Source organism: Curcuma longa, chromosome 12, assembly GCF_044706935.1.
Source record: "Curcuma longa cultivar G26 ecotype Majalengka, Jawa Barat chromosome 12, ITB_CL_G26_1.1, whole genome shotgun sequence".
NCBI classification, from domain to species: Eukaryota; Viridiplantae; Streptophyta; class Magnoliopsida; order Zingiberales; family Zingiberaceae; genus Curcuma; species Curcuma longa.
The window spans coordinates 6,475,674-6,502,947 of record NC_133872.1 but is presented as its reverse complement, the minus strand read 5'-3'; the positions used below and the strand labels follow the sequence as shown (position 1 = coordinate 6,502,947).

The following is a 27,274-nucleotide window of genomic DNA, read 5'->3' as shown; positions in this document are numbered from 1 at the left end:
TTGAATAAAGCTCTCTGAAGGAGCTTCGAAATGCATCCGACCATGTCTCGTTCTAATTCGTGAGTTAAAAGTTATGACCCGTTAAAGTTCAACTCCTCATGTGTTGCCCCTACATTTGTAAATAGTGAAAATCAAGTTTAGAGATGCGGATGGGGCACTAAACGATGTCGGATGGGGCTGAAAGTGGGCCGGTACGAGTTTTGATTAGTACCGAATAAAGGTCTATGAAAGAGCTTTGAAACGCATCCTATCGTGCATCGTTCTGATTCCTGAGTCAAAAGTTATGACTTGTTGAAGTTTGACTCCTCATGTGTTGCCCCTGCATCAGTAAACAGTAAAAAATAAGTTTTGAGATGAAGACAGAGCACTAAACGATGTCGAATGGGGCTGAAAGTGAGTGGGTACAAGTTTTACCCGGTACCGAATAATGTCTCTAAAAGATCTTCAAAACGCATCCGACCGTGCATCGTTCTGATTCTCGAGTTAAAAGTTATGACCTGTTGAAGTTCGACTCCTCATATGTTGCCCCGACATCAATAAATAGTAAAAAATAAATTTAGAGATACGGACGAAGCACTAAACGATGTCGAATGGGGCTGAAAGTGGGCCGGTATTGGTTTTATCCGATACGAAATAAAGATCTCTGAAAGAGCTTCGAAACGCATCCGACCATGCTTTGTTCTGATTCCCGAGTCAAAAGTTATGATCCGTTGAAGTTCGACTCCTCATGTGTCCCCTACATCAGTAAATAGTATAAAATATGTTTGGAGATGTAGAACGGAGCACTAAACGATATAGGATGGAGCCAAAAGTTAGCCGGTACAGGTTTTATCTGGTACCAAATAAAGGTCTCTGAAAGAGATTCAAAATGCATCCAGCCGTGCCTCGTTCTGATTTTCAAGTCAAAAGTTATGACCGGTTGAAATGCGACTCCTCATGTATTGCCCCTGCATCAGTAAATAGTAAAAAATAAGTTCAAAGATGTGGATAGAGCACTAAATGATGTTGGATTGGGCTGAAAGTGGGCCGGTACGGGTTTTACTCAGCATCGAATAAAGGTCTTTGAAAGAGCTTCGAAACGCATCCGACCGTGCCTCGTTCAGATTCCCGAATCAAAAGTTAAGACCCGTTGAAGTTCGACTCCTCATGTGTTGCCTCTGCATCAGTAAATAGTAAAACTTAAGTTCAGAGATACGGATGGGGCACTAAATAATGTTGGATGGGGCCAAAAGTGGGCCGATATGGGTTTCACCTAGTATCGAATAAAGGTCTATGAAAGAGCTTCGAAACACATCCGACCATGCCTCGTTCTGATTCCCGAGTCAAAAGTTATGATCAGTTGAAGTTCGACTCCTCATGTGTTGCCCCTGCATTAGTAAATAGTAAAAAAAAAGTTCAGAGATGTGGACGGAGCACTAAACATTGTCGGATGGGACCAAAAGTTAGTCGATACAGGTTTTATCCGGTACCAAATTAAGTTCTCTGAAAGGGCTTCGAAATGCATTCGACCGTGCCTCCACCACATAAATATAAGGTATTAGCAACCAACTTTTACGACGAAAAATATTTGTCATAAATTTGCGACAAAATCTGCGATGAAAATTAATTTGGTCACCAATTTGCAATAACATTTGCGACTTATTTCATTGCCAATTTCCTATGGATTCATTTTTGTCGTGAAAATCGTCGCCAATTGGCGACGATTTTAAGATTCATGTCCAAATTTGGCGACGAATTTAAGATTCATCGCCAAAGTTGGCGACGAATTCATGCATTTGTTGCCAATTGGCGACGAATTCAGTTTTCGTTGCCAAATTTGATGACAAATCTTGAATTCGTCGCAACGTTCGGTAGACTTAACGTTGAATGGAGTTATGGGATCGGGTTGTGAGAAAAAATGTAGATTCATTGGCGACGAATTAATGGATTCGTCGCCAATTTGGCGATGAATTAAATGGATTCGTCGCTCGCTAATTTGGCGACGAATCCTTTTATTCATCGTAAAGTTGGCTAGTTTAACGAAGAAATCGGGTGGTGGGGTCGGACCGCGCGTGATAACTTAGGGTATTTGACGACGAATTTGAATTCGTCGCCAAATTCGTCGTTATTTGGCGACGAATCCTAGATTCATCGTCAAATTGGTGATGAATTCTAGGCTGGAACTTTTTTTTTGCATTTTCATTTGGTTCATATACTTTCACCTTCTTGAATTCAAATAAAGAAATTGGGTTTACTTTTTCAAGTTTATTCATTATTCGTTTTAGAACTGGAAAAATTTTGATAACCCATGGTTTTGAAACTTTTACTTTTAGAGGTAGAAAATAATTCTTTTTCACTTTTCGAATATTTTTTTTTAGTTCTTTATATATGGGTTCAAAAAAAGAAGGTAGGGTTCGGGCAGGACCAAAAGGAAGTTCTGTTTCCGTTCCCCAAACTGTTAAAAAACTAGAATTTTCTTGTTTTACTTTTTTTTTCATTGGATCTCCATGATGAGATCGTAGTTTAGATCTTCGCCAAGGTTTTAAACGGAAAGGAAATAGAATTTTTACCTGAAGACCATCTGTTAACCAATCTTGAGGAAATTCTGTTTCTGATAGTGGAATACCATTATACGTACATTTAACATGCATTTCACTCTTCCAGTCCTTAAAATCCTCATACCACTCGGGGTATTGGAATAATAACATACGTCCAACATTTTTAGCTATTATCAATGAAGGCAATATAATGTTTTTTCTAAGAAAAGCGTGGATCAGGAGTATCAAACTTCTTATTGCTTGAGCAAATATAACGCTATCCCAAATTTCTGCTATTGCCATTCGTTCATTTTCTTCTTCTCTCTTCTTCTCGTTTTCATCGAGAGCCTTCAGAGTTTTCTTCATCTTTTCTTTCTCAAAATCGTCAATTTTTAATTCCGTTTTTGGTTTTTTCTTCGCAAAATTCCTAAAAATAGACTTAATATTTTGATCGATCTTGTTTAAAAGAGAAAAAAAAAATATGTTTTCTACTCGATCAAAAAAAAGCGGAGAATTTACATATGCTTGGAATGTGTTCCAAATAACTGTTTTACGTCTTTGAGCGCGTAAGGATCCTTTGATTAGACCTCGACGAAAATCAGGTTGTTGTGAGTAACGTATCAAAGCCAACTCGTTTATTTCATCATCGTTAGTCTCGGGATTCACGCTGTAGTCAGTATAAATCACCACTCGTCTGGCTTTTCTTGTACGAATTTCCTGATCTTGTTTCATTAGTTGCTCATGTTCATCTTCTTCATCTTCATCCTGTGCTAGTGCTTCTAACTCTTCAGTTAGTTTGTATAACCGTTGAGGAATTTTTTGAATGATTTTTTCTTTAAGGATTTCTTCTCCTTCTTCAATGATTTCTTCTCCATTGGTTGTAATTATATCGAATACGGATTTCAAAGATTTTGCTTTATTTTCTGAATTTATTTTTATTTCTTCTTCCAATAAAGAAGATTTTTTCAAATGAGAATTGGGTATGTACTCAAAAGATAATTGATCAATTGACGTTAACGAATTAATAATATAATTCCATGGTGATTTTTCATTAAGTGGATTTTTTTCATGTTCAAATTCTTGGTAATTATTAGAAATAGAAAATAGCCCATGAAGCTTATTTATCCAAACTATTTTCGTGGAATTTTCTTTCGAAGTAATTAAATGATTCATGGTTGTATGTGAATAGAATTTGTTTATTTTTCCACGATATGCGCCATTCAAAAGAGGATCATATGCTTTTGGCAAGTATTCTTGTTTATTCTCATCATTGCATAATCTGGTCCTTTTTTCTAGTATATCTAGAGTAAGAGATACTTTTTCTTTTTCTAGAATTTTTATTCTACTTATTAATTCATTACTCAAGTTGTACTTTTTTTGCTCATTGGTAGAAACCCAATAATTATATAGGTCTTCATGGATAAATTTTTCTGTCGTGTACAAAGAAATTTTACGTTCTATCATTTTTGAAAAAATCAATAAACTAGGTGGATATGTAAAAGATATTGTTTGTTTTCCATCACTTAAACATGTATAAAAAAAATATTGTGACATTTCATTTCGTATAGAACGTGCAAGTCGATTATTTTGTATATACCGTGATGGACGATTCCACCGCTTATAATTGAAAAGAAAAGTTACAAGAGATTTTTCAAAAGGATACGTTTTTTCCACTCGGATCTCTTCCGTTTGATCTATTTTGTCCGGATCCTCCTTTTCTTCCCAATAAAGGGAAGGGTTTTTTTTGGTGGATCCCGCTTGTTCCTGTTTAGTCTCCTTCCTTTCGAAAGTAGTTTCTACATCGCTTTCTTCCTCACTTTCTCTCCTTTCTTCCATTTCGTTTATTTTATTAGTAACAATAGGCGACGGCATTCTGCCTAAATAGTAGACACAGGTGATAAATAAGAGAATACTAATGATTCGACCCATAGAATTTCTCAATTCTGCCATAAGGTACTCGTACTTATACCTATTCGATTTAGATCGAATAGAAACATTTTGACGTATCCAGAATAATACCAATCTAACCCATTTCATGAAGAAAATATAACCAATTAACCAACCAATAAAACTACTTGTTACAAATAACATCTTGTTGTTGCATCGAAACAGATAAATGTTGACTAATCTGGCTAACGTTGAACTTGGTAAAATTAAATGGTTGAATAATTGAAAAATTAGATTATTCAGGAATACACATTGAATGCTGAGATTACGCATTGAATTTCCGGTAGTAGACCCATAATCAAAAAAGTTTTTGTGATTGTTCCAGAAGAAATGAAACAAAAGATAGGGTAGAACTAGGACAGTTATTGTATGAGGTCTACCCAATGCTAGATGCAGAGGCGCATAATAGATCGATATGAACACATAATAGAGTCCGACCAAAACGACCGAATTTATTATCTTCATGCATGAAGATAATGATTCCCGAGTCAAAAGTTATGACCCGTTGAAGTTCGACTCCTTATGTGTTGCCCCTGCATCAGTAAATAGTAAAAAATAAGTTCAGAGATGCGGACGGAGCACTAAATGATGTCGGATGGGGCCGAAAGGGGATTGGTACTGGTTTCACTTGGTACCGAATAAAGGTCTATGAAAGAATTTCGAAACGCATCCGACCGTATCTCGTTCGGATTTCCAAGTTAAAAGTTATGACCCGTTGAAGTTCGACTCTTCATGTTTTGTCCCTCCATCAGTAAATAGTAAAAAATAAGTTCAAAGACGAGGATGGTGCACTAAACGATATCGGATGGGGCCGAAAGTGAGCCGATACGGGTTTTACCCAATACCGAATAAAGGTCTTTGAAATAGCTTCGAAACGCATCCGACCGTGCCTCGTTGTAATTTCGGAGTCAAAAGTTAATGACCCGTTGAAGTTCAACTCTTCAATTGTTACCCCAGCATAAGTAAATAGTAAAAAATAAGTTTGGAGATACGGACGGAGCACTAAATAATGTCGGATGGGGCTGAAAGTGAGTCGGTATGGGTTTTACTCGATATCGAATAAAGGTCTCTAAAAGAGCTTCGAAACACATCCGACCGTACCTCGTTCTGATTCTTGAGTCAAAAGTTATGACCCGTTGAAGTTCGACTCCTCATTTGTTGCCCCTACATCAGTAAATAGTAAAAAATAAGTTCGGAAATGCGGACGGAGTACTCAACGATGTCAAATTAGGTCGAAAGTGGGTTGGTACAGGTTTTATCCGGTATTGAATAAAGGTCTCTGAAAGAGCTTCGAAACGCATCCGGACCGTGTCTTATTCTGATTCTCGAGTCAAAAGTTATGACCCTTTGAAGTTTGACACCTCATGTATTGCCCTGCATCAGTAAATAGTAAAAAATAAGTTTGTAGACGAGAATGGAGCACTAAACAATATCGAATTGGGCCAAAAGTGAGTCGGTACTGGTTTTACCTAGTACCGAATAAAGATCTATGAAATAGCTTCGAAACGCATCCGACCTTGCCTCGTTGTGATTCCTGAGTCAAAAATTATGACCCATTGAAGTTCGACCCTTCATATATTCCCTAGCATTAGTACATAGTAAAAAATAAGTTTGGTGATACGAATGGAGCACTAAACGATGTCGGATGGGGCCAAAAGTGGACCGGTATGGGTTTTACCTGGTACCGAATAAAGGTCTCTGAAAGAGCTTCGTAACGCATCCGACCGTGCCTCGTTCTGATTCCCGAGTGAAGGGTTATGACCCGTTGAAGTTCGACACCTCATGTGTTGCCTCTACATCAGTAAATAGTAAAAAATAAGTTTGAAGATGCGGACAGGAGCACTAAACGATGTCAGATGATGCTGAAAGTGAGCCTGTACAGGTTTTATCCGCTACTGAATAAAGGTCTCTAAAACAACTTCAAAACACATCTGACCGTGCCTCGTTTTGATTTCTTAGTCAAAAGTTATGATCCGTTGAAGTTCGACTCCTCATGTGTTGCCCCTATATCAGTAAATAGTAAAAAATAAGTTAAGAGATATGGATGGAGCACAAAACGATGTCGGATGGGGTCAAAAGTGGGCCAGTAGGAGTTTTACCCAGTACCAAATAGAGGTCTTTGAAAGAGCTTCGAAAAATAATCGACTTCGCCTCGTTCTGATTCTCGAGTCAAAAGTTATGACCCGTTGGAGGTCGACTCCTCATGTATTGCCCCTACATCAGTAAATAGTATAAAATAAGTTTGGAGATGCGGAGAAAGCACTAAATGATGTCATATGGGACCGAAAGTTAGCCGATATAGGTTTTTCCCGGTATCAAATAAAGGACTCTGAAAGTGCTTCGAAACGCATCTGACCGTGCCTCGTTCTGATTCCCGAGTCAAAAGTTACAACCCGTTGAAGTTCGACTCCTTATGTGTTGCCCCTGCATCAGTAAATAGTAAAAAATTAGTTCGGAGATGCGGACGGAACACTCAATGATGTATGTGGGGCCAAGAGTGGGCTTGTACAGGGTTTACCAGGTATCAAATAAAGGTCTTTGAAATAGCTTCGAAACACATCCGACCATGCCTCGTTTTGATTTTTGAGTCAAAAGTTATGACCCGTTGAAGTTCAACTCCTCATGTGTTGCCCCTACATTAGTAAATAGTAAAAAATAAGTTCAGAGATTCGGATGGGGCACGAAACGATGTCGAATGGGGCCAAAAGTGGGTCGGTACTGGTTTCACTCGGTACCGAACAAGGGTCTATGAAACAACTTCGAAATGCATCCGACCATGCCTCGTTTGGATTTGCAAGTCAAAAGTTATGATCTGTTAAAGTTTGACTCCTCATGTGTTACCCCTGCATCAGTAAATAGTAAAAAATAAGTTTGAAGACGAGGATGGAGCACTAAACGATATCGGATGGAGCAGAAAGTGAGCCGGTATGGGTTTTACCCAGTATCGAATAAAGGTCTTTGAAAGAGCTTCAAAACGCATCCGACCGTGCCTCATTGTGATTTCCGAGTCAAAAGTTATGACTCGTTGAAGTTTGACTCTTCAGGTGTTGCACCTGCATCAGTAAATAGTAAAAAATAAGTTTAGAGATACGGACGGAGCACTAAATGATGTCGGATGGGGCTGAAAGTGAGCCGGTATGAGTTTTATCTAATATCGAATAAAGGTCTCTGAAAGAGCTTCGAAACACATCCGACCTTGCCTCGTTCTGATTCCTGAGTCAAAAGTTATGATCTATTGAAGTTCTACTCCTCATTTGTTGCTCTGCATCAATAAATAGTAAAAAATAAGTTCAAAGATACAGATGGAGCACTAAACGATGTTAGATTGGGCCGAAAGTGGGCCAGTAAGGGTTTTATCCGGTACTGAATAAAGGTCTCTGAAAGAGCTTCGAAACGCATCTGACCATGCCTCATTCTGATTCTCGAGTCAAAAGTTATGACCCTATGAAGTTTGACTCCTCATGTGTTGCCCCTGCATCAGTAAATAGTAAAAAAATAAGTTCAGAGACTAGGATGGAGCACTAAACGATTTTGGATGAGGCCGAAAGTGAGCTGGTACTTGTTTTACTCGGTACCAAATAAAGGTCTCTAAAAGACCTTCGAAACGCTTCCGACCTTGCCTCGTTGTGATTCCCGAGCCGGTACTTGTTCGGAGATGCAGACGGAACACTTAATGATGTTTGATGGGGCCAAGAGTGGGCCTGTACAGGGTTTACCAGGTACCAAATAAAGGTCTCTGAAAGAACTTCGAAACACATCCGACCGTGCCTCGTTTTGATTCCCAAGTCAAAAGTTATGACCCATTGAAGTTCGACTACTCATGTGTTGCCCCTGTATCAGTAAATAATAAAAAATAAGTTTGAAGAAGAGAATGGAGCACTAAACGATGTTGGATGGGGCCGAAAGTGAGCCGATATAGGTTTTACCCGGTACCGAATAAAGGTCTCTGAAATAGCTTCGAAATGCATCCGACCTTGCCTCATTATGATTTCCGAGTAAAAAGTTATGACCTGTTGAAATTCGACTCTTCATGTGTTGCCCTGCATTAGTAAATAGTAAAAAATAAGTTTGGTGATACGAATGGAGCACTAAATGATGTTGGATGGGGCCGAAAGTGGACCAGTACGGGTTTTACCTGGTACCGAATAAAGGTCTCTGAAAGAGCTTCATAACGCATTCGACTATGCCTCGTTCTGATTCCCGAGTCAAAAGTTATAATCCGTTGAAGTTCGACTCCTCATGTGTTGCCCCTGCATCAGTAAATAGTATAAAATATATTTGTAGATACGGACAAGAGCACTAAATGATGTCGGATGGGGCTGAAAGTGAGCCTGTACAGATTTTATCCGGTACCGAATAAAGGTCTTTAAAATAGCTTCGAAACACATCCGACCGTGCCTTGTTTTGATTCCTCAGTCAAAAGTTATGATCCGTTGAAGTTCGACTCCTCATGTGTTGCTCCTACATTAGTAAACAGTAAAAAATAAGTTCAGAGATACAGACGGAGCACTAAACGATGTCGGATGGGGTCGAAAGTGGGCCTGTAGGAGTTTTAACCAATACCAAATAAAGGTCTCTGAAAGTGCTTCAAAACGCAATCGACTATGCCTCGTTCTGATTCCCGAGTCAAAAGTTATGACCCGTTGAAGTTCGGCTCCTCATGTGTTGCCCCTACATCAATAAATAGTATAAAATAAGTTTGGAGATGCGGACGGAGCAATAAACGATGTCGGATGGGGCTGAAAGTTAGCCGATACAGGTTTTACCTGGTACCAAATAAAGGTCTCTGAAAAAGCTTTGAAATGCATTCGACCGTGCCTCGTTCTGATTCCCAAGTCAAAAGTTACAATCCGTTGAAGTTTGACTCCTTATGTGTTTCCCTTGTATCAGTAAATAGTAAAAAATTAGTTCGGAGATGCGGACGGAACACTCATTGATTTCTGATGGGGCCAAGAGTAGCCCTATACAGGGTTTACTAGGTACCGAATAATGGTCTCTGAAAGAGCTTCGAAATGTATCCGACCGTGTCTCGTTTTTATTCCCGAGTCAAAAGTTATGACCCGTTCAAGTTCGACTCCTCATGTGTTGCCCCTGCATCAGTAAATAGTAAAAAATAAGTTCAGAGATGCGAACGTGGTACTAAACGATGTCAGATGGGGCCGAAAGTGGGCCGGTACTAGTTTCACTCAGTACCGAATAATGGTCTTTTAAAGAACTTTGAAACACATCCGACCGTGCCTCGTTCAGATTTTCAAGTTAAAAGTTATGACCCGTTGATGTTCGACTCCTCATGTGTTGCCCCTACATCAATAAATAGTAAAAAATAAATTTAAAGACGAGGATGGAGCACTAAACGATATCAGAAGGGGCCGAAAGTGAGCCGATATGAGTTTTACCTAGTACCGAATAAAGGTATTTGAAAGAGCTTCGAAATGCATCCTACCGTTCCTCGTTGTGATTTTCGAGTAAAAAGTTATGATCCGTTGAAGTTTGACTCTTCATGTGTTGCCCCTGCATAAGTAAATAGTAAAATATAAGTTCGGAGATACTGACAGGAGCGCTAAACGTTGTCGGATGGGGTTGAAAGTGAGCCGGTACAGGTTTTACCCCATACCGGATAAAGGTCTTTAAAAGGGCTTCGAAAGACATCCGACCGTGCTTCGTTCTTGTTCCTGTGTCAAAAGTTATGACCAGTTGAAGTTCGACTCCTCATGTGTTGCCCCTGCATCCGTAAATAGTAAAAAATAAATTCAGAGATATGGACCAAGCACTAAATGTTGTCGGATGGGATCAAAAGTGGGCCGGTAAGAGATTTCCCCTGTACCGAAAAAGGTCTCTAAAAGAGCTTCAAAATGCATTCGACTATGTCTCGTTCTGATTCCCGAGTCAAAAATTATGACCCGTTGAAGTTTGACTCCTCATGTGCCCTGCATCAATAAATAGTATAAAATAAGTTTGGAGATGTGAATGGAGCACTAAACGATGTCGGATGGAGTCAAATATTAGCCGATACAGGTTTTACTTGGTACCAAATAAAGGTCTCTGAAAGAGCTTCGAAACGCATCCGACCGTACCTCGTTCTGATTCCCGAGTCAAAAGTTACGACCTGTTGAAGTTTGACTCCTTATGTGCTGCCCCTGCATCAGTAAATAGAAAAAAAATTAATTTAGAGATGCGGATAGAGCACTAAACAATGTCGGATGGGGCCAAGAGTGGGCCGGTATGGGTTTTACCAGGTACCAAATAAAGATCTCTGAAAGGGCTTCGAAATGCATCTGACCGTGTCTCGTTTTGATTCCCGAGTCAAAAGTTATGTGACCTGTTGAAGTTCGACTTCTCATGTGTTGCCCCTGAATCAATAAATAGTAAAAAATAAATTCAGAAATACGGACGGGGCACAAAATAATGTCGGATGGGGCTGAAAGTGGGTCGGTACTAGTTTTACCCGGTACCAAATAAAGGTCTATGAAAAAACTTCGAAACACATCTAACCGTGCCTCGTTCTGATTCTCAAGTCAAAAGTCATGACCTGTTAAAGTTCGACTCTTTATGTGTTGCCCCTACATCAGTAAATAGTAAAAAAATAAGTTTGATGATGCAGATAGAGCACTAAACAATGTCAGATTGGGTCGAAAGTGGGCCAGTATAGATTTTATCTGGTACCGAATAAAGGTTTCTGAAAGAGCTTTGAAACGCATCTAACCGTGCCTCATTTTGATTCTCGAGTCAAAAGTTATGACCATTTGAAGTTCGACTCCTCATGTGTTGCCCCTGCATCAGTAAATAGTAAAAAATAAGTTCAGAGACGAGGATGGAGCACTAAATAATTTCGGATGAGGCCAAAAGGGAGCCGGTACTGATTTTACCTAGTTCCAAATAAAGGTCTCTGAAAGAGCTTCGAAACGCATCCGACCTTGCCTCGTTGTGATTCCCGAGTCAAAAGTTATGACCCGTTGAAGTTTAACTCTTCATGTGTTACCCATGAATAATAAATAGTAAAAAATAAGTTTGGTGATACGAATGGAGCACTAAACGATGTCGGATGGGGCCAAAAGTGGATCGGTATGGGTTTTATCCGATACTGAATAAAGGTCTCTGAAAGAGCTTCGTAACACATCCGATCGTGTCTCGTTCTGATTTCCGAGTCAAATGTTATGACCCGTTGAAGTTCGACTCCTCATGTGTTGCCCCTCCATCAGTAAATAGTAAAAAATATATTTGCAGATGTGGACAGAGCACTAAACGATGTCGGATGGGGCTGAAAATGGAGCCAGTACGGGTTTTATCCGGTACCGAATAAAGGTCTCTGAAACAGCTTCGAAACACATCCGACTGTGCCTCGTTTTGATTCCTTAGTCAAAAGTTATGACCTGTTGAAGTTCGACTCCTCATGTGTTGCCCCTGCATCAGTAAATAGTAAAAAATAAGTTCAAAGATACGGACGGAGCACTAAACGATATCGGATGGGGTCGAAAGTGGGCCGGTAGGAGTTTTACCCGTACCGAATAAAGGTCTCTGAAATGTTAGTGAGAGCCTCTTCTGAGTCAATCATATGATGATTGTTGTATGGACTCATTGTATCATATTTCTGCATCGGTAAATAGTAAAAAATAAGTTCAAATTTATATGGGAAGGTAAAAAAAGGTTCTGAAAGAGCTTCGAAATGCAATCGACTACGCCTCGTTCTGATTCCCGAGTCAAAAGTTATGACCCGTTGAAGTTCAACTCCTCATGTGTTGCCCCTGCATAAGTAAATAGTAAAGAATAAGTTCAATGATGAGGACGGAGCACTAAACGATGTCAGATGGGGCCGAAAGTAAGCCGGTATGAGTTTTAGCCGGTATCGAATAAAGCTCTCTGAAAGAGCATCGAAACGCATCCGACCGTGCCTCGTTCTGATTCGCGAGTCAAAGGTTATGACCCGTTGAAGTTCGACTCCTCATGTGTTGCCCCTGCATCAGTAAATAGTAAAAAATAAGTTTGAAGATGCGGACAGGAGCACTAAACGATGTCGGATGGGGCTGAAAGTGAGCCGGTACGGGTTTTATCCAGTACCGAATAAAGGTCTCTGAAACAGCTTCGAAACACATCCGACCGTGCCTCGTTTTGATTCCTTAGTCAAAAGTTATGATCCGTTGAAGTTCGACTCCTCATGTGTTGCCCCTGCATCAGTAAATAGTAAAAAATAAGTTTAAAAATACGGACGGAGCACTAAATGATATCGGATGGGGTTGAAAGTGGGCCGGTAGGAGTTTTACCCAGTACCGAATAAAGGTCTCTAAAAGAGCTTCGAAACGCAATCAACTACGCCTTGTTCTGATTCCCGAGTCAAAAGTTATGACCCGTTGAAGTTCGACTCCTCATGTGTTGCCCCTGCATCAAGTAAATAGTAAAAAATAAGTTCAAAGATGAGGACGGAGCACTAAACGATGTCAGATGGGGCCGAAAGTAAGTCGGTATGAGTTTTACCCGGTATCGAATAAAGCTCTATGAAAGAGCTTCGAAACGTATCCGACCATGCCTCATTCTGATTCCCGAGTCAAAGGTTATGACCCGTTGAAGTTCGACTCCTCATGTGTTGCCCTGCATCAGTAAATTGTAAAAAATAAGTTTGAAGATGCGGACAAGAGCACTAAACGAAGTCGAATGGGGCTGAAAGTGAGCCTGTATGGGTTTTATCCGGTACCGAATAAATGTCTCTAAAACAGCTTCGAAACACATCCGACCGTGCTTCATTTTGATTCTTTAGTCAAAACTTATGATCCGTTGAAGTGCGACTCCTCATGTGTTACCCCTGCATAAGTAAATAGTAAAAAAAAAGTTTAGAGATATAGACGGAGCAATAAACCATGTCAGATGGGGTTGTAAGTGGGCCGGTAAGTGTTTTAACCAGTACCGAATAAAGGTCTCTGAAAGAGCTTCGAAACACAATCGATAATGTCTCGTTCTGATTCCTGAGTCAAAAGTTATGACCCGTTGAAGTTCGACTCCTCATGTGTTGCCCCTGCATCAGTAAATAGTATAAAATAAGTTTGGAGATGCGGACGGAGCACTAAATGATGTCGGATGTGGTCGAAAGTTAGCCGATACATGTTTTACTCGGTACCAAATAAAGGTCTCTGAAAGAGCTTCAAAACGTATCCGACCGTGCCTCGTTCTGATTCCCGAGTCAAAAGTTACGACCCGTTGAAGTTCGACTCCTTATGTGTTGCCCCTGCATCAGTAAATAGTAAAAAATTAGTTCAAAGATGCAGACGGAACACTCAATGATGTCTGATGGGGCTAAGAGTGGACCTGTACAGGGTTTACCGAGAACCAAATAAAGGTCTCTTAAAGAGCTTCGAAACGCATCCGACCGTGCCTCGTTTTGATTACTGAGTCAAAAGTTATGATCCGTTGAAGTTCGACTCCTCATGTGTTGCCCCTACATCAGTAAATAGTAAAAAATAAGTTTAGAGATGCGGACGGGGCACTAAACGATGTCGGATGGGGCCGAAAGTGGGACGGTACTGATTTCACTCTGTACCGAATAAAGGTCTCTGAAAGAGCTTCAAAACGCATCCGACCGTGCCTCGTTCGGATTTCCAAGTCAAAAGTTATGACCCGTTGAAGTTCGACTCCTCATGTGTTGCCCCTGCATTAGTAAATAGTAAAAAATAAGTTTGAAGATAGGATGGAGCACTAAACGATGTCGGATGAAGCTGAAAGTGGGCCGGTATGGGTTTTACCCGATACCGAATAAAGGTCTTTGAAAGAGCTTCGTAACGCATCCGACCGTGCCTCGTTCTGATTCTCGAGTCAAAAGTTATGATCCGTTGAAATTCGACTCCTCATGTGTTGCCCCTACATCAGTAAATAGTAAAAAATAAGTTTGAAGATGCGGACAGGAGCACTAAACGATGTCAGATGGGGCCGAAAGTGTGCTGGTATGGGTTTTACCAGGTACCGAATAAAGGTCTCTAAAAGAGCTTCGAAACTCATCCGACCGTGCCTCATTTTGATTCTCGAGTCAAAAGTTATGACCCGTTGAAGTTTGACTCCTCATGTGTTGCCCCTGCATCAGTAAATAGTAAAAAATAAGTTCGAAGATGAGGATGGAGCACTAAACGATGTCGGATGGGGTAGAAAGTGGGCCGGTACTGGTTTTACCCAGTACCGAATAAAGGTCTCTGAAAGAGCTTTGAAACACATCCGACCTTGCCTCGTTCTGATTCCCGAGTCAAAAGTTATGACCCGTTGAAGTTCGACTCTTAATGTGTTGCCCCTGCATCAGTAAATAGTAAAAAATAAGTTTGGTGATAAGAATGGAGCACTAAACGATGTCGGATGGGGCCGAAATTAGATCGGTATGGATTTTACCCAGTACCGAATAAAGGTCTCTGAAAGAGCTTCGTAACGCATCCGACCGTGCCTCGTTCTGATTTCCGAGTCAAAAGTTATGACCCGTTGAAGTTCGACTCCTCATGTGTTGCCCCTGCATCAGTAAATAGTAAAAAATATGTTTGCAGATGCGGACAGGAGCACTAAACGATGTCGGATGGGGCCGAAAGTGAGCTTGTACGGGTTTTATACGGTACCGAATAAAGGTCTCTGAAAGAGCTTCGAAACGCATCCGACCGTGCCTCGTTCTAATTCCTGAGTCAAAAGTTATGACCCGTTGAAGTTCGACTCCTCATGTGTTGCCCCTGCATCAGTAAATAGTAAAAAATAAGTTTAGAGATACGGACGGAGCACTAAACGAAGTCGGATGGGGTTGAAAGTGGGTCGGTACAGAGTTTTACTCTGTACCGAATAAAGGTCTCTGAAAGAGCTTCGAAACACATCCGACTATGCCTCATTCTGATTTCCGAGTCAAAAGTTATGACCCGTTGAAGTTCGACTCCTCATGTGTTGCCTCTGCATCAGTAAATAGTAAAAAATAATTCGGAGATGCGGACGAAGCACTAAACGATGTTGGAGCTGAAAGATGCGGGTTTTATCCGATACCAAATAAAGGAGCACTAAACGATGTCGGATGGTAAAAAATAAGTTTAAAGATACAGACCGTAAATGATGTCGGCCGAAAGTAGCCGATACGGGTTTTATCCCTCTAAAAGAGATTCGAAACGCATATTCATGAATTAAAGTGTCTCTACAAAGAGCTTCAAAACGCATCCGATCGTGCCTCGTTTGGATTCTCGAGTCAAAAGTTATGATCCGTTGAAGTTCGACTCCTCATGTGTTGCCCCTGCATCAGTAAATAGTAAAAAATAAGTTCAGAGATGCGGACGGGGCACTAAACAATGTCGGATGGGGCCGACCAGTACGGGTTTTACTTATTACCAAATTAAGGTCTATGAAAGAGCTTCGAAATGCATCTGACCGTGTCTCATTCTGATTCCGGAGTCAAAAGCTACGACCCATCGAATTTCGTCTCCTCATGTGTTGCCCTGCATCAGTAAATAGTAAAAAATAAGTTTCGAAGATACGGATGGAGCACCAAACGATGTCGGATGCGGTCGAAAGTGGGCTAGTATGAGTTTTACCAGGTACTGAATAAAGGCCTCTAAAAGAGCTTCGAAACGCATCCGACCGTGCCTCCTTCTGATTCTTGAGTCAAAAGTTACGACCCGTTGAAGTTTGACTCCTTATGTGTTGCCCCTGCATCAGGAAATAGTAAAAAATAATTCAGAGATGTGGATGGAGCACTAAACGATGTCGGATGGGGCCAAGAGTGGGCCGATACGGGTTTTACCAGGTACCAAATAAAGATCTCTGAAAGGGTTTCGAAACGCATCCGATCATGTCTCGTTCTGATTCCCGAATCAAAAGTTATAACCCGTTGAAGTTTGACTTCCTCATGTGTTGCCCCTGCATCAGTAAATAGTAAAAAATAAGTTCAGAGATGCAGACGAGCACTAAACTATGTCGGATGGGGTCGAAAGTGGGTCGGTACTAGTTTTACCCTGTACCGAATAAAGGTCTATGAAAGAGCTTCGAAACGCATCCGACCGTGCCTCATTCTGATTCCCAAGTCAAAAGTTATGACCCGTTAAAGTTCGACTCCTCATGTGTTGCCCCTGCATCAGTAAATAGTAAAAAATAATTCTGGAGATGTGGACGGAGCACCAAACGATGTCGGATGGGGTCGAATATTAGCCGGTACGGGTATTACCTAGTACCAAATGAAGGTCTCTGAAAGAGCTTCGAAATACATCCGACCTTGCCTCGTTCTGATTCCTGAGTCAAAAGTTATGACCAAATGAAGTTTGACTCCTTATGTGTTGCAAGTTATGACCTGTTGAAGTTCAGAGATGCAGACGGATCACTAAACGATGTCGGATGGGGCTGAAAGTGGGTTGGTAGGAGTTTTACCCGATACCGAATAAAGGTCTCCAAAAGAGCTTCGAAACACATCCAACCGTGCCTCGTTCTAATTTTTGAGTCAAAATTTATAACTCGTTGAAGTTTGACTCCTCATGTGTTGCCCCTGCATCAGTAAATAGTAAAAAATAAGTTTTGAGATACGGATAGAGCACTAAACGATGTTGGATAGGGCCGAAAGTGGGCCGGTACGGGTTTTACCCGGTACCGAATAAAGGTCTCTGAAAGAGCTTCGTAACGCATCCGACTGTGCCTCATTCTGATTCCCGAGCCAAAAGTTATGACCCGTTGAAATTCGACTCCTCATGTGTTGCCCCTAGATCAGTAAATAGTAAAAAATAAGTTCAGAGATGCGGATAGGAGCATCAAATGATGTCGGATTGGGGCTGCAAGTGAGCCAGTACGGGTTTTACCTGATACCAAATAAAGGTCTCTGAAAGAGCTTCAAAACACATCTGACCGTGCCTCGTTCTGATTTCTGAGTCAAAAGTTATGACCTATTGAAGTTCGACTCCTCATGTGTTGCCCCTGCATCAGTAAATAGTAAAAAATAAGTTCAAAGATATGGACGGAGCACTAAATGATATCGGATGAGGTCGAAAGTGGGTCGGTACGAGTTTTACTCGGTACCGAATAAAGGTCTCTGAAAGAGCTTCGAAACACATTCGACTATGCCTCGTTCTGATTCCCGAGTCAAAAGTTATGACCCGTTGAAGTTCGACTCCTCATGTGTTGCCCCTGCATCAGTAAATAGTATAAAATAAGTTCGGAGATGCGGACGAAGCACTAAACGATGTCGGATGGATCCGAAAGTTAGCTAGTACGGGTTTTATCCGATACCAAATAAAGGTCTCTAAAAGAGCTTCTAAACCCATCCGATCACTCTTGTTCTGATTCCTGAGTCAAAAGTTATGACACGTTGAAGTTTGACTCCTCATGTGTTGCCCCTACATCAGTAAATAGTAAAAAATAAGTTTGAAGATGTAGATGAAGTACTAAATGATGTCGGTGGAGCCGAAAGTGAGCCGATACGGGTTTTACCCGGTACCGAATAAAGGTCTCTGAAAGAGATTCGAAACGCATCCGACCGTGCCTCGTTCTGATTCATGAGTCAAAAGTTATGATCCGTTGAAGTTCGACTCCTCATGTGTTGCCCCTACATCGGTAAATAATAAAAAATAGGTTCAGAGATGCGGACGGGGCAGTAAACAATGTCAGATGGGGCCGAAAGTGGGCGGTATGGCTTTTACCCACTATCGAATAAAGGTCTCTGAAAGAACTTCGAAACGCATCCGACCGTGCCTCGTTCTGATTCCCGAGTCAAAAGTTATGATCCGTTGAAATTCGACTCCTCATGTGTTGCCCCTGCATCAGTAAATAGTAAAAAATAAGTTCAGAGATACGGACGGGGCACTAAACGATGTTGGATGGGGCTGAAAGAGGGCCAGTACGGGTTTTACCTATTACCAAATTAAGGTCTATGAAAGAGCTTCGAAATGCATCTGACCGTGTCTCGTTCTGATTTTCGAGTCAAAAGCTACGACCCGTTGAAGTTTGACTCCTCATGTGTTGCCCCTGCATCAGTAAATAGTAAAAAATATGTTTGGAGATGCGGATGGAACACTAAACGATGTCGGATGGGGCCGAAAGTGGGTTCGTATGAGTTCTACCAGGTACCAAATAAAGGTCCCTAAAAGAGCTTTAAAATACATTTGATCGTGCCTCCTTCTGATTTCCGAGTCAAAACTTACGACCTGTTAAAGTTTGAATCCTCATGTGTTGCCTCTACATCAATAAATAGTAAAAAATAAATTCATAGATATGGACGAATCACTAAACAATGTCGGATGGGGCAGAAAGTGGGCCAGTACGAGTTTTACCAGATACCAAATAAAGGTCTCTGAAAGAGTTTCAAAAAATATCCGACCGTACCTCGTTCTGATTCCCGAGTCAAAAGTTATGTCCCGTTGAAGTTCGACTCCTCATGTATTGCCCCTGCATCAATAAATAGTAAAAAATACGTTCAAAGATACGAACGGAGTACTAAACGATATCGGATGGGGCTGAAAGTCAACCGGAATAAGTTTTACCCGGTACCAAATAAAGATCTCTGAATGATCTTCGAAACGCATCCGACCGTGCCTCGTTCTAATTCCCGAGTCAAAAGTTATGACCTATTGAAGTTCGACTCCTCATGTGTTGCCCATACATCAGTAAATAGTAAAAAATAAGTTTGGCAATGCAAATAGAGCACTAAACAATATCGGATGGGGCCGAAAGTGAACCGGTATGGGTTTTACCCGATATCGAATAAAGGTCTCTGAAAGAGATTTGAAACGCATACGACCGTGTCTCGTTCTGATTCCCGAGTCAAAAGTGTTGGTGTAGGGAGCACCAGCAGATCGAACCTGAGTTTTGATAATAGAACTAGGTTCAAGTTAAGTGTGTATGTTGGACTAATATGTTGATCTAAGTGTGCAGGGAGCACAGATTTGACTAAGTCCTAGTGGAAGCTAGGCACTGAAGTCTTGGCATAGTCAAAGCACCATGTGAAGTTTGGGCTGGTCTGGAGGATCACGCCGCAGCAGAAGTCTGGGTTGGTCAGGAGGACCAAGCCGTAGTAGAAGACTGGACTGATCGGGAAGGATCGAGTCGCGTTTAGAAAATTATTATCTAATTCATCTCACCCGAATCTAAATGAGCAAACAGTTGATCCTATGCGTGTTGTGAGATGATTTTATTGATTTTCTCTTTGCTTATTGTTTGAGGTATCTATATTTGATTAATCTTGAACTAGATTCACGTTTAACCGTCAATCAATTAAGTTCACATTTCAAAAATTAGTTTTCAGGCAGTGGCGAGGCACAAAGACCTTCTTGGTTATCAGAGCAACGACTACGTTCTATGATAAAACTAATTTAGGAAATTATGAGCTTAACCAATTTATTGATAAACCTTGGTCTAACTAGTCTAGGATGTTGCGAGGTAGCTTCGGCTAGTTCGGTCTGACTAAGTGAATCAAGTCAGGTACTCCTTACCCTTCTTGACCACTTAACCTAAACCTCCCTAATGTACTATCATCTCGCCCCACCCTGGTACTAGGTTGGCAAGAATTAATCAAATAGTTGGTCCTTACTCTAGCCTAAACTTTCTATTTCTGGAAAGTAAAACTAATTTATACATGTAATCAAACAATGTGATTTGGTTCCCCCAGGATCGTGTCCCTTGATGGGTCGGACCAAGTAGACCTGATCCTTAGGGACCCAAAATTGGTTCAGCCTAACTGGATTAACCAGATTATACTTAGAAACCCATGCTTGGACTCTAGTTTGGTTTCGTGTTCTATGTGTTAGTGACATGAATGACCTATGTTTAGTTGCATATCCAATGCCCGATCGATTGTATCCAACCTTCTGTGAGCCAAGCATCATATCCAGATACTTGGACCCAAAGGTGAATTGTTCAAACGATCGTCTGAGTTCATCGACTTGGATTTTCAGTTGAGAATTTTCTTCCTCGAGTTGAACTCGAGTCGAATCCTCAACCGATTTATCTTGAGTCGGTGGCTCAGTGTTGACTTTCTCCTTGAGGAGTACTAACTCCTCTTGGAGCGATTCAACCAAAGCATTTGACTTAGCTAATCTTTTTGTTAAACTAATGATTATTGAAAGTAATATTTGGTTACTTACAGCGGGGGTCGAACCTTCTGAATCGGATACGGATCCGTGGCTTTCGTCGCTGTCCGAGTCGCTGTCGTTCTGATTTGGTTCATCTTGGGCTGGAAGAGTGAGAAATTGTTGTAGTCGGTTCCTCGTCTGACTCTTCAGAAGGTGACTCGTCCCAAGTCGCCTTTAGGGCTTTCTTTTTGGTCCTCCGACCTTTTCGTTGGTTCGGGCAGTCGGCTATGAAGTGCCCTTTCCTTCCACATCCATAGCACTTCATCTCAGTCTTATCGGTTGACGATGGCTTGGTTTTGTTGACGACCTTTTTAATTTTCGATCGTCTAATTCTGCGCTTCTTTCGGAACATCTTTCTGATGAGGTTCACGAGTTCTGAGTGACTTCATTGTTTGCCTCGGATTTTGAGGATTGCGAGTCCTCTTGCACCTTTTTCTTCGTTCTTCGTTCTTGCTCAGTACTTGTAATTAAGGCTATACTCTTCTCCTGCACTTCCATATTAGATTGCTCATATAGTTCGAATTCAAAAAATAAATCATCGAGCTTTACCTTAGAAAGATCTCGAGAAACTTTGTAAGCATCCACCATGGATGCCCACAGTGTGTTTCTCGGAAATGCTTTCAAAGCATACCTGATTACGTCGCGGTTTTTCACCTTTTGTCCCATTGCGTGTAGCCCATTGAGTAGATCTTGAATCCTCGCATGTAGGCCACTCACAGTTTCTCCTTCTAGCATACGAATGTTATATAGTTTATTAAATAACAAATCCCTTTTACTTACTTGGTGTCGGAAGTTTCTTCGTGAAGCTCGATTAGCTTCGTCCACAGATCTTTTGCACTGCTGATGGTTTGACGCGGTTCAGTTCCTCCTTTGTTAGTCCACACTGGAGGGTCTGTGTCGCTTTTGCCTCTGCTTCTATCTTCTTTCGAGTAGAGGCGTCCCAGTGCTTGCAAGATTGTGGAGTTCCATCACTATCAAACGGGATTGTGAATCCGATTTGTATGATGATCCACATCTCCACCTGAGTTTTCAGGTGACATTCCATCCTACTTTTCTAATAGGAGAAGTCATCTCCTGAAAATAGGGGAGGTCTTACGATGCTGAATCCTTCTTGAAGGGCCATTACTCTAGCACACAAGAAAGATATGCAAAACAAATTCCAAGACTTGGTCTTGGATTAGTAGTGCGGGAAGAAAGGAAATTTAAACAATAAATTTTGAAAAAATGATCAAAAATCCCCTCGATCAGTGGTTGCACTGGATTCGAGGACCCCGCTGTGATACCAATTGTAGGATCGATAGAGACGTGCTAGAGGGGGGTGAATAGCGCATTATCGCTTTCAACCGATTTTCGATAATAAAAACTTGCGGAAGCTTAAAGTATTACGAAAACCGAAGACGAGTACAGAAACAAGAGAAACAAGAAGAAAACACACAAACACGGTTCTTTTACTTGGTTCACAGCCCAAGACTGCTACTCCAAGGCCCACGGTCTTCGACCGTTTCCTGCAGACAATCAACTACTAGGACTTGTTCCTCATGGACACAAGTCGATCGATTACAAAAACAAATTTGATAACAATATTAATAACTTACAGTAAAATTACTTTTTTCCAAAAAAAACTTCTGCCGAATCTTGCTTGATCGTCGTTTCTTTACGAACTTGAAGTAGTGATGGCTCTAGGATTGCACGGGGATGCTCGGAGCGTCGATGTCTCAACAGAGTGCACGTGGGAATCATTGGAATTGTTGCTTCTGGCTACTAGTCGAACTGCTCTTTTATACAGGACTCAAGTTGACTCAACTCCAAGTTCAAGTCGACTCCAGCTCAGCTCCGATCCTATTCCTCCACTGCGACTGTGTACTCAGGTCGACTCGAGCCTTGACTCAAGTCGACTCTAGCCCGACGTAGAGCCTTACAGATAACTTTTTCTCTCTGCTGCGTTATCTGACAATCAGGTCGACTCGAGTGACTTCTCAAGTCGACTCTAGTCTGACGTGAAGTCTGCTGATAAGATTTGATGCAACAAGTTGACTCCAACGTCATCTCCAGTTGACTCGAGTCTTGCGTGGACAAATCCTGAACTGCGCTGACGTCCGAGGCTGCTGACCAGACTCAAGTTGATTCGAGTTTTGACTCAAGTCGACTCCAACAGCATTTTCTGGACAGTTTTACTTGGAGTTTACGTTGTTCAGTTTTTCTAACCCAACATAAGACGTTAGCCAAAATAACATGCAAATTTAATCTTTTTAGAGTCAGTTCCTAAAACTGTCTCTTGGTCTTAACTTCAGGTCTCGAGTGAGACCTTGGGTTAGATTGACGCCTACTGTTTCTCTTGGGAACGCGTCCTGACCCGCTCCTCTCAGGAGAATTTATCTTTTGCCAACTGAGTCCTCCTGATTCGTTGGACTTTTGCTCGGCTCTATCCTCAGCTCCCAAGACTTGTGCTGCGGCTGGGTCCTCCTGACCAGCCCAGACTTCTGTTGCGACTCGATCCACCAAATTAGCCCAGACTTCTACTGCGACTCGGTCCTCCTGATCAGTCCAGACTTCTTGCTGCGACTTGATCCTCCAGACCAGCCTAGACTTCACCTGATGCTTTGACTCTGCCAAGTCTTCAGCCTGATCCTCCAAATCAGGACTTTCTAGTGCTAGCTTCCACTAGGACTTTTCTCAAACCTGTGCTCCCTGCACACTTGGATCAACATAGTTAGCTCAACAATATACTTAACTTGAACCTAGTACCATTTATCAAAACTAAGGTTCAATTGTCTGGTGCTCCCTGCACCAACAATTGTGTCTCGTTTTGACTTCCGAATTAAAAGTTATGATCCATTGAAGTTCTACTCCTCATGTGTTACACCTACATCAGTAAATAGTAAAAAAATAAGTTTGAAAATATGGACGGAGCACTAAATGATATCGGATGGGCCAAAAGTGAGTCGGTACAGGTTTTACTTGGTACCGAATAAAAATCTCTGAAAGAGCTTTGAAACGCATCTGACCATGTCTCATTTTGATTCTTGAGTCAAAAGTTATAACCCGTTGAAGTTTGACTCCTCATGTGTTGCCCGGCACTACATTAGTAAATAATAAAAAATAAGTTCAAAGATGTGAATGGAGCACTAAACAATGTCAGATGGGTTTGAAAGTGAGTCGGTATAGTTTTTATCCGGTATCGAATAAAGGCCTCTGAAAGAACTTCAAAATGCATTCGACTGTGCCTCATTCTGATTCCCGAGTCAAAAGTTATGACCCGTTAAAGTTTGACTCCTCATGTGTTGGCCCTGCATTAGTAAATAGTAAAAAATAAGTTCAAAGACGCGGACGGGGTACTAAACAATATCAGATAGGATTGAAAGTGGGCCGGTACAGGGTTTTACCAGCAACTGAATAAAGGTCTCTGAAAGAGCTTTGAAACGCATCCGACCGTGACTCGTTCTGATTTCCGAATCAAAAGTTACAATCCGTTGAAGTTCGACTCCTCACTAGTATGAGTTTTACCTAGCACTGAATAAAGGTCTCTGAAAGAGCTTCGAAACGCATCCGACCATGCCTCGTTCTGATTCTCGAGTCAAAAGTTATGACGTGTTGAAGTTTCACTCCTCATGTGTTACCCCTGCATCAGTAAATAGTAAAAAATAAGTTCAGAGATGCAGACAGAGCGCCAAACAGTATCGGATGGGGCTGAAAGTGGGCCAGTATAGGTTTTACCAAGTACTGAATAAATGTCTTAGAAAGAGCTTCGAAACGCATTCAACCGTGTCTCGTTCTGATTCTCGAGTCAAAAGTTATGACCTGTTAAAGTTCTACTCCTCATATGTTGTCCCTGCATCAGTAAATAGTATAAAATAAGTTTGAAGATGCGGACGGAACACTAAACGATTTCAGATGGGGCCTAAAGTGGGCCTGTATGGGTTTTACTAGGTACCAAATAAAGGTCTCTGAAATAGCTTCGATACACATCCGACCGTGTCTCGTTCTGATTCCTCAGTTAAAAGTTATAACCCGTTCGACTCATTATGTGTTGCCCCTGCATCAATAAATAGTAAAAAATATGTTCAGAGATACCGACGGAGCACTAAATGATCTCAGATGGGGCCGAAAGAGGGCTCATATCGATTTTACTCGGTATCGAAAAAGGTCTCTAACAGAGCCTCGAAAGCATCTGACCCTGTCTCGTTCTGATTTCCGAGTCAAAACTTATGACCCGTTGAAGTTCAACTCCTCATGTGTTGCCCCTGCTTCAGTAAATAATAAAAAATAAGTTTAGAGATGCGGATGGAGCACTAAACGATGTTGGATGGCTCCAAAAGAGGGTCGGTACAGGTTTTACCCGATACCGAATAAATGTCTCTGAAAGAGCTTTGAAACACATCCGACCGTGTCTCGTTCTGATTCCCGAGTCAAAAGTTACGACCCATTGAAGTTCGACTCATCATGTGTTGCCCCTGCATTAGTAAATAGTAAAAAATAAGTTTAGAGATGCGGACGAAGCACTAAACGATGTCAGATGGAGCTGAAATTGGACCGGTACGAGTTTTACCCAATAGCGAATAAAGGTCTCTAAAAGATCTTCGAAACGCATCCGACCGTACTTCGTTCTGATTCTCGAGTCAAAAGTTATGACTCGTTGAAGTTTAACTCCTGTTGCCCCTGCATATGTAAATAGTAAAAAATAAGTTTGATGATTCGGACAGAGCATAAAATGATGTCAGATGGGGCTAAAATTGGGATAGTACAAGTTTTACGAATGTCTCTAAAAGAGCTTCAAAACGCATCTGACCGTGCCTCGTTCTGATTCTCGAGTCAAAAGTTATGACCTGTTGAAGTTCGACTACTCATGTGTTGCCCCTGCATCAGTAAATATTATAAAATAAGTTTGAAGATGCGGACGTAGCACTAAACGATGTCGGATGGGGCCTAAAGTGGGCCGTTATGGGTTTTACCAGGTATTGAATAAAGGTCTCTTAAATAGCTTTGAAACACATCTGACTTTGCCTCGTTCTGATTCTCGAATCAAAAGTTATGTCCCATTGAATTTTGACTCATTATGTGTTGCCCCTACATCAGTAAATAGCAAAAAAATGTTCAGAGATGCCGACAGAACACTAAATGATGTCGGATAGGGCCGAAAGAGGGCCGATACTGATTTTACTCGATACCGAATAAAGGTCTCTAAAAGAGCTTCGAAAGCATCTGACCATGTCTCGTTTTGATTCTCGAGTCAAAAGTTATGACCCGTTGAAGTTTGACTCCTCATGTGTTGCCCCTGCATCAGTAAATAATAAAAAATAAGTTTAGAGATGCGGATGAAGTGCTAAACGATTTGGATATCACCGAAAGAGAGTCGGTACAAATTTTTACGTGATACCAAATAAAGGTTTCTGAAAGAGCTTCGAAAAGTATCCAACTGTGTCTCATTCTGATTCCTGAGTCAAAAGTTACGACCCGTTGTGTAACGCCCGCCCTTACATGGGCCTAGACGGACGCTACAGTTTGCTTTCATTCATTCATACAATTAATCACATACAAAAAAACCACAAACTTCGCAGCGGAAACATAAAACCTATAATGTGGCAGTGATTTCATATGTGATAATAAAAATTTATTATGCATGTATCGTCTAGATATTAAGTTCTAATTAAAAACAACTTAGCATATCATTTTCTTAAAACCAAACATTCAAAACCATCCAAACATTCAACATGCAAGTATAAAAATTCATATTGCCAGGAACATCTGCCACGTCACCACCACACACATCATTGTCAGTCCTTTCTTGCTGCCTCCCATTGCTTAGTGACTTCTATTTGGCTCTGCAACATAAGAAAGAAAACTATAAGCACAATGCTTAGTAAGCTCCTTTCCTACTCACTAAAACCCAATCGTCACTTCAAGCATAACATTTATATCTCATAATAAACACATAAGCATGGAAACACATTATGATTGCATAAAACACATAAACATTCTTTCACCTTAACATTTAAAAATCATATGCATACAAAATGATGAAAATGCCTTTTAAAAACATAATATCATAATAGATTACCATAATCATCATCATCATTATTTGGGGTCCCCGGCTTGTACCCATTCATTCTTTGCGCGCATTCCTTCAAGTAAGTGTTGGTGCAATCTTTGCCCCAAGTGCATTGAGTTTCAATGTTTGGCTAAACCATGTTTGAAGTTAGGCAATACTTGTGATCTAACATGTGTGATGCAAGTTTGCAGGAAAGTCCAAGCGTAGTCTCGGCAAAAGAAAAGTCCAAGTGGGAAGTCTTGGCAAGGAAAAGTCCAAGTGGGAAGTCTTGGCAAGGAAAGTCCAAGCGTGGTCTTGGCAAGGAAAAGTCCAAGTGGGAAGTCTTGGCAAGGAAAGTCCAAGCGTGGTCTTGGCAAGGAAAAGTCCAAGTGGGTAGTCTTGGCAAGGAAAAGTCCAAGTGGGAAGTCTTGGCAAGGAAAAGTCCAAGTGGGTAGTCTTGGCAAGGAAAAGTCCAAGTGGGTAGTCTTGGCAAAAACTTGACATGACGAAACTGATGGAAGCATCTCAAGCTAGTGCAAGGATGATGGAGCATCCAGGGAAGGCATGAGGCTGTGGGAGATGTTTTAAGGCCGAGGTCTAGGTCAAGAGAAGCTGAAATGTGATTTTTCAGCTTCACCAGTCGACTGCTCATAAATCAGACGCACACAGAAAAATCAGTCGAGCCAGAGGAAGACAGGAGTCGGCTGGGCAGTCGACTGGTGTTATGATGAGTCGACTGTTGCCAG

At 41.3% G+C, this 27,274-nt stretch overlaps 1 protein-coding gene across 1 annotated transcript; it reads right to left on the bottom strand.

The window, feature by feature from the left end:
* Positions 1 to 934: 934 nt before the first annotated feature.
* Positions 935 to 4,928, bottom strand: LOC141842811 (protein TIC 214-like). Its single transcript, XM_074730809.1, has 2 exons — positions 2,164 to 4,928; positions 935 to 947 (listed from the first exon to the last, which is right to left on the bottom strand). Exons 1-2 carry the CDS (start codon positions 4,926 to 4,928, stop codon positions 935 to 937), a joined length of 2,778 nt encoding a protein of 925 aa, XP_074586910.1.
* Positions 4,929 to 27,274: the final 22,346 nt, after the last annotated feature.